General features: G+C 39.0%; 1 protein-coding gene across 15 annotated transcripts in view; it reads left to right on the top strand.

The window, feature by feature from the left end:
* The window catches only part of LOC106870412 (otoferlin), a 532,367-nt gene that overhangs the window by 446,747 nt on the left and 73,120 nt on the right, over nucleotides 1-12,500 (top strand). For all 15 annotated transcript variants that reach the window (XM_089340507.1, XM_089340505.1, XM_089340502.1 and 12 more), the window contains one exon: nucleotides 8,531-8,721. In XM_089340507.1, the coding sequence (XP_089196633.1) occupies nucleotides 8,531-8,721 (191 nt within the window). The remainder of the gene's footprint in view (nucleotides 1-8,530; nucleotides 8,722-12,500) is intronic.

Genomic DNA, 12,500 nt, shown 5'->3' with positions numbered 1-12,500 from the left:
ATTACTACTACCACCATAACTCCTACTACCACCAACAGAACTACAACCAACACCACCACAACCAGTATTGGAACTATCACTACTACCACTGCCACCACTACTACCACCAGGACTACAACTCTTACAACTACCACCAACACAACCACAACCAGTACAACCACTGCTACCACCAACAGAACCACTGCCACCGCCTTGACTACTACTACCATCATTACCACCACCACCACCACCACCACCACCACCACTATTACTACTACTACTACTACTACTACCACCATGATTACCACAACCATTACCACCACTGCCATCACCACCACTACTTCTACTTGCATTAATCAGGACCACTGCATACTCCTGCCATACGCTACTACCTCCACATGCTTACATTTCTATTAACCACTGCCACCATCACCCAACCCACACTCACTACCACAACCACACATCACCACCACCACCACACATCACCACCACCACCACCACAGTACCAGTACCAGTATCACCACTGTTGTCATCATCATCAACACTACAACCAATACTACCACCAAACCCTGCCAGGATTATCACAGCCACCACTACCACCACCGTTTTTAACACCAACACCACTACCACCACAACTACAACCATCACCACTACCATCACTACAGCCACCACCACCACAACCGACACCACCACCATCACTGCCACTACCATCACCACCACCACACCCATCAGTTCCACCACCACCACAATCTCCACCACCACAACTGCCACCACAACCACAACCATTACTGCCACCACCACCACCACTACCACCACAACTACCAGCATCACCATCACTACCACCACCACCACCATCACCACAATCAGCATCCCCACCACCAAAAACACCATCGCCACCACCACAACTGCCACCACTATCACCACCACCACTACAACCACCACCACCGCCACTACAACCACCACCACAATCACCACTACAACCACTACCATCACCATTACTACCACCACCACCGTCTCCCAATCACTTTACTGTCATTACCCTTGCACCTAGAGCAGGGTTTGTTGAGTGGGGGGGGGGCTGGGGGGGTAGCAAGGATTCAGGAAGTGACTACATGAGGTGGAGACTATTGAAAGGGGGTTAGATGTATCGCAGGGAGGCAGAGATAGGGGTGTTGTGATAAGGGGTTGGATTGGAGTCGGTGGCGGGGAGGGAGGGGGGGAAGTAACGATGGCAGCGGTGGGGAGGGGGAGCAGGTGGGGGCATGTGGTGGTGGGAGGGTGGGGTGGGTGGGGGTGGAACGAAGGAGATTCCAAACAGGAAGTTTACCGATTCCTTAAAATCCCAGAACCATATTATTATAACTCTTGAGTGATGAATTTTCTTGAGCATTTGTCATCATCGTCTTTAACATCCGCCATCGTCGTCATCATCATCATCGTCATCGTCATTGTTACTGTCTTCATCAAACACACACACACACATACACATGCCAACCTCTTCTTATACGCTTCTCACACAGTCATAAATTCATCACCATTGCAACACGCTTCCCTCCACCACCGCCTCCAAATCCATCATCATCATCATCATCAACAGCAGCCGTAGCATTGTCATCGTCATTATCATCCTCCTCCTCCTCCTCCTCCTCCTCATCATCATCATCATCATCATCATCATTATCATCATTACAAGATATTACTCAAACATCAATGTCACACACACACACACACTCTCTCTCTCTCTCTCTCTCTCTATCGCATGTAACCATTATATATTAATGCTATCGCCACCTCCATCCTCCTCCTCCTCATCATCATCATCATCTTATCATCATCTTGTCATCATCTCTATCATCCTCCTAACATGTAATTACACATATACTCACTTATTTCTCCCCATTCATCTGCTTATCTATCTAACACTGCTCAAAAAAAAAGGAACTACTATGTGGTTTCTTGACCTGCTAAAAATAGTAGTTAAATGTCTAGCAAATTATATCAGGCACAGGTGTGGATGTGTGGTAGGAGCCAAAAACAAGGGAAAGAAAAGGCAAGGGGTCTACCCTGGTGGTCGGATGCCTATCCTTCAGGAAACCCATTACAAATTGCATCTGTAATGAGCAATACTTCAATCGAACATTGTAAATAATTTTTATTGTGTATTTAAATTTGTAAATATTTAGTCGATACAGCTTCTTCACCCCTTTTATGTTTGTCTGTCCTTGTTCGTCCCCTCTTTGTAATGCCTTTATGGCAAATATTTATGAAATAAAGAAGCTTGTTTCCCTACCACATGGTTCTGGGTTCAGTCCCGCTGCATGGCATCTTGGGCAAGTGTCTTCAATTATAGCTTCAGGCTAACCAAAGCCTTGTGAGAGGATTTGGTAGATGGAAACTGAAAGAAGCCCTTCGTATATATTTATGTGTGTGTTTGTACCCCCACCACCACTTGACAACCGATTGCAGTACCCTTAATGCTATTCTTAATTCTCACTCTGAATCAATACGATCCATCCATCAAGCCACAACATAGTTTTGGATTCATAAGACTTGGGTCTATTAGAGGCAATGGTGAAAATACTTGCCCAAGATGTCACACAATTATATTGCACCAAGAAGTAATATAATTATAAGGTGAATTTCGTAGATTAAAAAGATGTTGTATTCTATTTTTATCAATGTTATTGACCATCTAATTATAGACACAGTCCACCTATCGAGCCCCAACACAGCTTTCACTTGCCAAATTTTATTTATAAGACATGAGTCTATCAGAGGCAATGGTAAAGAAACTTGCCCAAGATGTCACATAATTATATTGCACCAAGAAGTAATATAATTATAAGGTGAATTTCGTAGATTAAAAAGATGTTGCATTCTATTTTTATCAATGTTATTGACCTTCTAATTATAGACACAGTCCACCTATCGAGCTTCAACACAGTTTTCGTTTGCCAAATTTTATTTATAAGACATGAGTCTATCAGAGGCAATGGTAAAGAAACTTGCCCAAGATGTCACATAATTATATGGCACCAGGAAGTAATATAATTATGAAGTGAATTTCGTAAACACTCATCTGTGAAAGAGATACTGGGTTAGGGTTAGGGTTAGAAATAATAATAAGAGATTTGTAGTTTAGAAGAAGGTGGCTGCTGGTTGATGAGGAAACATTAGCTAAAAACATGTGGGAGTTTAAATAAATGTGTTTTATTGTTTCAATGTTATTCTTGCATTGAATCAACATAATTATCTATGACGGGGTAGGGCCTTTTAATAATAGATACGATCTATCTATGAAGTTCCAACACAGTTTTCGTTTACCAAATTTTATTTATAAGACATGGGTCTCTCAGTAGCAATGGTAAAGAAACTTGCCCAAGACGTCATATTATATTGCACCAAGCAGGAACATGATTATGAGGGGAAACTTCTTAAAAGCTCAGCCATGTGAGAAATGCTGGGAAAATAGATGAAAGACACAGAGAAATAGCAATAAGAGATTTGTAGTTTGGAAGAAGCTAGATGCTGTTAGATGGGGAAACATTAGCTAAAAACATCTGGGAGATTAAAAAGAAGATGTTACGTTCTACTTTTATTCAACCGATGATGGTATTTTAATTTTTAAACAATAACAGACAAAAAGCATGTTTGCTAAATCGTTGATGACGGTGCTCAACATGTTTCTAAACTGTTTCACATTCAATTTTCCATGTTTGCATGGGTGGGATAGTTTATCTGCTGGAACAATTGTTTCTACAGCTGGATGCTTCTTTCTCTTTCTAGCCTACTACAAACCGCTCAGACGTGAAGCAGAGGAATGGAACCCGTTTCTTTCTGTTTTATTTTTGTCCTTCAAAATCTGGCAAAATGGAGTTGAATGATTTGCATTTTTGGCTCAGATGCACCACATGAAGTTTGTTGTGAGCAAAATTTAGAGTTTATGATGATGAGCAATATGCAACACTCCCTTACAGTCACTCCAACCATTAGGCCTCGCTATCACTTTGGATCTCACTTGGTGAGAGTATTTCCTTAACATAGCTAAATGACCATATCTTTAAAATCGGTTCTTCTCTCAAGGGACAGAAAATTCTTCACTCCCAAACGATATCTGTCCTCAACCAATTTCAAATGATGCTCACACTTAAATATTGGTTTCGAGTTTTAGCACAAGGCCAGAAAACTGGAGCAATGTGAAATATGAGGGGGGGGGGGGGGCGTACTAAAAAGTTCTTGGCTCTAAAGACATCGCGAAAGGCCTGGTTGGAGGCCCAACCTTCTGAGTTCTTTTACAGGGCCTAGAAAAACTGAAGGACTGCTGCAATAAGTGTGGGGATGTATTGGATAAAATCATAATTGATCCTCCTGTATTTTCTTTTACCGAAAACCAGGAATTTTTCAGCACCCCCACCCCCATCATATAGGAGTGGCTGTGTGGTAAGTAGCTCGCTTACCAACCACATGGTTCCGGGTTCAGTCCCACTGCATGGCACCTTGGGCAAGTGTCTTCTAATATAGCCTCAGGCCGACCAAAGTTTTAAGTGGATTTGATAGACAGAAACTAAAAGAAGCTTGTGGTATATATATATGTGTGTATGTGTGTGTGTTTGTCCCCCTACCGTTACTTGACAACTGATGTTGGTGTGTTTACATATATGTATATATATGTATATGTGTGTGTGTGTGTATATATATATATATATATACATATTTGTATATACATACATACACACATGCACACATGCACATATATACACTCATGTGCAGGTGGAAACACGAATCAACCCCTTTTTTTGCTCCCACTTTTTTTCGCACTTTTCCTACTCTTTTCTGTTTTTATTCTTTTCTCTTTTTTTTACATTTTGTTTATTACAAATTGTAAATAATCTCAGTTGAAATTCTTAAAATAAACTTCTTAAATCATCCAACGATTCTATATTAAACTTGGAAGAATTTCAACAACAAAAAACAAAAAAACAAAAAACAAAAGCAAACAAATGACAATAAATAAATAAATCATCTTCATCATCATCAACATCATCATCCTCATCATCATCCTGCTCCTGCTCCTCGTCATCATCATCATCATCAGCATCATTATCATCAACATCATCGTTGTAGTCATCATCATAATCATCACCGCCACCATCCTCCTCCTCGCCTGCTCCACCTCCTCCTCTTCCTCCACCTCCTCCCCTTCCTCCACCTCCTCCCCTGCCTCCACCTCCTCCTCTGCCTCCACCTCCTCCTCTGCCTCCACCTCCTCCTCTGACTCCTCCTCCTCATCATCATAATTATCATCATCACCACCACTATCCTCTTCATCATCATCACCACCACCACCATCATCCTCATCATTATCATCGTCATCATTAACATCAACATTACCATCATCATCTCATAATAATAATAAAAATCATGATGATAATAATAATAATAATAATAATAATAATAATAATAATATGTCTATTTAATAATAATAATAATTATAATAATAATGATAATAATAATAGTAGTGGTAATAATAATAATAATAATGATGATAATGATAACGATGATGATGATGATGATGATAACAATAATAATAATGATAGTCAAATTCCAGCTTTTATCGCCTCCCTCAATATCGTCACTTGCCGCCACCCGAAATGTAACTGACTTGCAGTAGCATTGAAGCGACTAAAAACTCAGGGTAGTTTCGTATTATCTTTCATTTACAAGTGATGCAAAATCTCTTTCTTTTTCTTTTTTGTTTCCGTTTTTTTTTTTATTACTTTTTGTTGTAATTTTTTTTTTTTTTTTTTTGGTGCTTTTAAAGAGTTGGATCTTCAATGTGATAAACATTGCACATATCTTTCAATAGTCTGCGAGAGTTCTGAAATATATCAAAAAAAAAAATAAATAAAAAAACTGAAAAAAAAAACCGAAAAGCAAACGCTATGCTTATGTCTCGTTTCCAAATGGTGTCACAGCTGGAGGTTTCTCTAAAATACGCCAAAGCTGTTTGCCTTTCGGCTAAATGTTTATCTGCCTTCGACTTAGCTTCTGCCTCCTCGAGAAAAGAAAAAAAAAAAAGAAAAAGGAAAAGAAAGAAGAACCCCCCCCTCCATCCCCGAAAGAAATGCATTTCTTAAAAATTCTCTTTTAAGGAATTCTGCATTCTGCTTCCAAATTCTGTTCTGCCATCATGCAGGTTTTGCTTCATTTTTGTGTGTGAAAGTGGGTGCATACATGTGTGTGTGTTCACGTGTATGCGAATGTGTATGACTGTGTGTGTGTATGTGTGTATGTGAATGCGTATGAGTGAGTGTGTATGTGTGAAAGTGAATGTGTGTGTGTGTGTGTGTGTGTGTGTGTGTGAAAGTGTGTGCATGTGTGTGTGCGCGTGTGAGTTTGTGTATGCATGTATGTGAATGTGTATGAGTGTGTGTGTGAAAGTGTGTGCATGCGTGTGTGTGTGCACATGTGTGTGTGTGTGAGTTTGTGTGTGTGTATGAAAGTGTGGGCATGCATGTGTGTGTGTGCATGTATGCATGCGAGTTTATGTAAGTTTGTATGCGAATGTGTATGAGTGTGTGTGTGTGTGTGCATGTGTGAAAGTTTGTGCCTGTGTGTGAGTTTGTGTATGCATGAGTGTGTGCATGAATTTGTGCATGTGTGTGTGTGTGAGTGTGATTAGTGTATGTATGTGTGTATGTACATGCATGTGTGAGTGTGTATGTGTATGAGTGAGATAGAATGTGCATGTCTGTTTGTATTCATGTGTGTGTGTAGGTGTGTATACGTTTATATGTAAATGTTCCAGTCTTCTTAATATAATGTAACAATCCAACAAAAAATCCTCTCATAAAGTCACTTATCCTGCTGGAAGAAGGTGGTGATTGACAAACAGACACACAAACACATACACACACATATATATATATATATATATATACGTATACGACGAGCTTCTTTCAGTTTCCATCTACCAAATCCATTCACAAGGCTTTGATTGGTCTGAAGCTATAGTAGAAGACACTTGCCCAATGTGCCACGCAGTGGGACTGAACCCGGGACCATGTGGTTGGTAAGCAAGCTACTTACCACACAGCCACTCCTGCACCTATAGGGTAAACACATATTGTAAATACTCAGACACCACCACTATCTTCCCAAATCCTGTTGCATTTCACATGGAATTTTTGGTCCTCCAAAGTTATCTTGGTGTATAAGTCAATTTGGCCATTTTGGCTGCAAATTTCGGTCTGAAAAATTCGATTTGTATGCTGGAGAGTATAATATGTTTTTTGCATCATCTGTATATGTCCATTTTGGTAAGTTTTTATGAATAAATAGCATCTCAGATTAGCAGAAACTGTTAGTTCCGGTTGCAGGCATTATTTTTCAGATGGCTGAACAGGGATGCCAGAAAGCAAAGCCCTGAGGCATTATTCAAAAGTCTCAGGGGAAACTTTAGTTTAATTCAGTATGCATTTTAGGGGACTGTTATGTAATTGTGGGTGTTTAGAAGCTAAACTGTTGATGAATATTTTCCTGATGTTAGATTTTGGGTTGTAGCATGGGATAGTAATTCAAATTACCCCTCTTCATTTGTGTATATAAATATATAAAGGTCGAAAAGGAACACATGAGTTGATATATATATATATGGAAAAAAAGTCAAGGTAGAAAATGCTAAAATAATTTTATAAAAAACATTTCAGTACCGGTTTTGGTCATTGAGACTTTTTCAAATGTAAGTATGGAAAACAATTAAATTTTGGAAAAACTACATGAAAAGTTTTTAAAAAGAATATTTGCATAGTATTCAAATACAAGGGGAATTTTCCTTGTTACTGCTTGTTTTTGTCTCTCTTGTTTACTCTCATGAGTTTGAGGTCGAGTAAACAAGAGAGACAGAGACAAGCAGAAACAAGGAAGATGCCGCTTGTATTTGAATACTATGCAAATATTCTTTTAAAACAACTTTTCTTTTCATTTTTCCAAAATTTCATTGTTTTCCATACTTACAGTTGAAAAAGTCTCCAGCAAGCTAACTTACCCCACAGCCACTCAAGGCACATCAACATGTAAGATGCCAGAAAATGGCTAGGTACAAACACATAGAACTCACAGTGAAATAAAACATGGCAGACTTCAAGTGCTAGTAGGATACCATAGATACGCAAGTACCAAAACCAATTTGTAGCCATCAGTCTGTCTTACCAGTGGATCCTTGGTGCGACATGACCATAAAATGGCAAACACAAATGGTGTTTAAAATCTTGACAGCTGTTTCAGTGGAATTCTATTTAATGTAGTTGTAAAAGATTATATCATAATGTATAATCCACCGTCATCGGATAAAACTTTAACCCTTTTCATGTATATGTATGTAAAGAAAAAAACTTCATTTTGCTTTTATTTATTAATGCTTTCATTAATATTGAATCAATTTTTTACCTGATTATACAATGGAGTTGGTAGCATATGTCTACAGTAGGGGGCGCTTGATATCATTAGTTTTTTTTTTTTTTCTTATGTCCTTTCTTTTATTTCTTCACAGGTCTCTGACAGGAGAGGGAAATTTCAATTGGAGATTCATATTCCCTTTTGATTACCTCTTAGCTGAGGAGAAAATCGTTATCTCACGGAAGGAAACCCTGTTTTCCTGGGACGAAACAGAGACCAAAATTCCTGCTCGTTTAAACCTGCAAGTATGGGATGCTGATCATTTCTCTGCTGATGACTTCCTTGGTAAGTTATCTTTTACAAGTTAACCTTTCCCATCGTTTGTTCATTTATTTTTTTTTCCCAAGGCTTGCTTGGGTAAGACAGGTCTTCTCTACCATGGAGTATTGCTACTTGATGTGATCCTTTACCATGGGGACCGACCTTCTGAGGTTGAGTTTCACCATTTCGACCCTAGCTTTCTTTTGCAGGTTCCTTTCACCTGGATCATGCTGTTCTTATTTTTTACCCAGCTTTTATCTTCCTTCCGTACCACATATATTTATGTACCACAAGTTGATATGTATCTAATGTCCATATCTGCCTCATGTTCATAGTTACTTCATGTCTCTCTGTACCACATGTCCACATGAACTGCATGTCATTGTGTACCATATGTCCTTATGTACCTCATGCCCATATGTACTTATTGTCCATAAGTACCTCATTTCCATATGTACCATTTGCCCATATGTACCACATGTCCATATGTACCTTATCTCCATATGTACCACATCTCCATATGTACTACATGTCCATATGTACCACTTGTCTATATGTACCTCATTTCCATATGTACCACACATCCATATGTACCTCATTTCCACATGCACCACGTGTCCATATGTCCTCTGAGCAGGTATCGCCATGACAACTTTCTCTGTCATGGTCAATGCAATGATCACACACTACACACCTTCCTTCCAAGCACTGCTGTAAACAGTGGAAGTAAGCTAGAATGTTAAAACTTAGTGTGCATGCACAGCAGAGCTCATGGTCAATCTGTTCCAAGCGGCTTCATTCTGCATGCTTCAGCTTCATTACTATGGCAACAGTCCAGATACTTATTGATCAGACCATGTGTATGTGTGTGTGGTGTGTGTATGGTATGTGTATGTGTGTATGTATATATATATATGTGTGTGTCTGTGTGTGTGCATATATATATATATATATATATATATATATATATATATATATATATAAATATATATATATATATATATACAGGTATGTTGATTCAGACAGGAAAAATAGAACTCAAAATATGAGTATATGTATATTTTTATTAATATTTAACAGAAGTAACAGAGTGACCCAAGTTTTGTGCATTTGCACTTATGCATACACATATACGCAGGCACTATGACATACATATATATATAAGCATATTTATATATGTATATAGTTATATGTACGTATGTGTATATGCATGTGTATATATTTATGTGCGTATATATATATATGTGTGTGTGTGTGTGTGTGTGTGTGTGTGTGTGTGTGTGAATAGATGCGTATAGAGAAATATACACATACACAGGCAAACACATATATGTATATGAACATGTATATGTGGTGTGTGTACATGAGTCTGAGTGTGTGTATATGTGTGTGTGTATGTATGTGGATGCACACACATACATACACACACACACACACACACACACACACACACACACAAACACATAGCCTCAGCAAAATGGTAACATAATTACTTACCTCACATCATCTAAGGTATGCTGCAAATAGCAAATTTCTTTTCCTCTTGTTTTTCTCATTCCGATAAGGTGTGTGAGTGTATGTGTGTGTGTGTCTGTGTGTGCATGGAGACATAGCTATGTGGGTAAGAGGTTTGCTTTGCAACCAGACGGTTTCAGTTCAATCCCAACGTCTGGAACATTGGACAAATGTCTTCTACGATAGCTATGAGCTGACCAAAGCTGTCTGAGTGGATCTGATTGATGGAAACTGAAAGAAGCTTGCGTGTGTGTGTGTGTGTGTGTGTGTGTGTATGTGTGTGTATATGTGCATGTGTGAGTGTATGTGTTTGTATGTGTGCATGTGTGTGTGTCTGTGTGTGTGTACATGTGTGTGTGTACATGTGTGAGTATATATGTGCATGTGTGTGTATGTATATGTGTGTGCATGTATGCATTTGTGTGTGTATGTTCATGTGCATGGCTCAATGGTTAGAGCATCGAGCTTACGATCGTGAGGTTGTGAGTTCAAATCCCAGACTGGGCTGCATGTTGTGTTCTTGAGCAAGACACTTTATTTCATGTTGCTCCAATTCACTCACCTGTAGAAATGAGTTGCGACGTCACTGGTGCCAACCTGTATCGGCCCCTTTGCCTTTCCCTTGGATAACATCAGTGGTGCGGAGAGGGGAGGCTGGTATGTATGGGTGATTGCTGGTCTTCCATAAACAAACCAACCTTGCCCGGACTCGTGCCTCAGAGGGTAACTTTCTACGTACAACCCCATGGTCGTTCATAATCAATATTTCTGTTCTTACAACCGTAATTGTCCTACTAACTCGAATTGGTTGTTTTATTTTCGAAATTCGTATTGCCATTCTTCAAGGTTATATTTCCTTTTTCTCTGCAATGGAGGCTCATGAAATCCTGTAGAAAATATAATTAGCAAACATTTCAGATTCAGGGTTTGATGCCATAGTAAATTTGGTACCACGGTACCCTCAGATTGAATCTAAACTAGAAGTTGATAAGATGCTGGAAGGATTCCAGTTTATTTATGTTTTAGCTCCAGCCGCCATGGAAATGTGCCTGCTACCTCGGCAGAAGATATCATCATGATCAGTGTCTTCTGTGGCATTATTGTCATCATCATCATCGTCGTCGTCGTCGTCGTTGTCATTGTCATCACCACCATCGCCATCATCATCGTCAAAATCGTCATCTCCAACGACAATAACAACCACCGCCTCTTCTATCACAGCCATCCCCACCACTACCATCATCACTGTCATCATCATCACAACCACCACCACCACCATCAACAGCATTCTCATCATCATCAGAATCATCATATCGTCATCATCATAATATCATCCCTTATCATCATCACACTCATCATAATCCTCTTAATCACATTCATTGTAATGATGATAATGATAATAATAATAATAATAAGAATAATAATAATAATAGCCAACGCCATCATCTTCACTATCATCATCATTGTCCTCACCACCACCACCACCATCAACGTCTGTGCAGTCTGCAGTGGCAGCAGTTGTGGCGACATCATCATTATTATTATATTACCAAAGCCAGTGAGGCATATATGAAGCATATCATGCTTATTGCTGGATTCATCATCATCATCAGCATCGTCATCATCAGCATCGTCATCATCAGCATTGTCATCATCATCATCATCAACATCATCATATTCATCATTGTCATCGTCATCCTCACCATCATCATCATCATCATCACATCATATTTATCATCATCATCGTCATCATCATCATCATCATTAAGTAATCATTATTAATTATTCCATGTATGAAAGGAAAGAGAAAAATATATGTATGTATATATATATATATATATATATATATATATATATATATATATATGCAAAGATATTGTGACGTTTCTATTAGAACTAAAAGTACAGCTCCAATGCTTATGCAGTAGCATCAGCAGAATTGGTAGTGGTGGTGGCGGCGGCGGCGGCGGTGGTGGTGGTGGTGGTGGTGAAACATATTTACTGTGTTTGTATTTCTTTAGGTGCAGGCATGGCTGTGTGGTAAGAAGCTTGCTTCCCAACCACATGGTTCTGAGTTCAGTCCCATTGCATGGCATGCACCTTGGGCAAGTGTCTTTGGCTATAGCTTAGGGGCCGACCAAAACATTGTGAGTGGATTTGGTCGACAGAAACTGAAACAAGCCCACCATGTATATATATGTGTGTATATATATATATATATATATATATATATAACAAACTGAGGAAAAGAGATCTTTGAAAGGGGTGTGTAAAACATGCAATTCAAT

Source organism: Octopus bimaculoides, chromosome 23, assembly GCF_046866305.1.
Source record: "Octopus bimaculoides isolate indiv1 chromosome 23, ASM4686630v1, whole genome shotgun sequence".
Taxonomy (NCBI): Eukaryota; Metazoa; Mollusca; class Cephalopoda; order Octopoda; family Octopodidae; genus Octopus; species Octopus bimaculoides.
The sequence above is the reverse complement of the archived record's forward strand: the minus strand, read 5'-3'. Positions and strand labels throughout refer to the sequence as shown.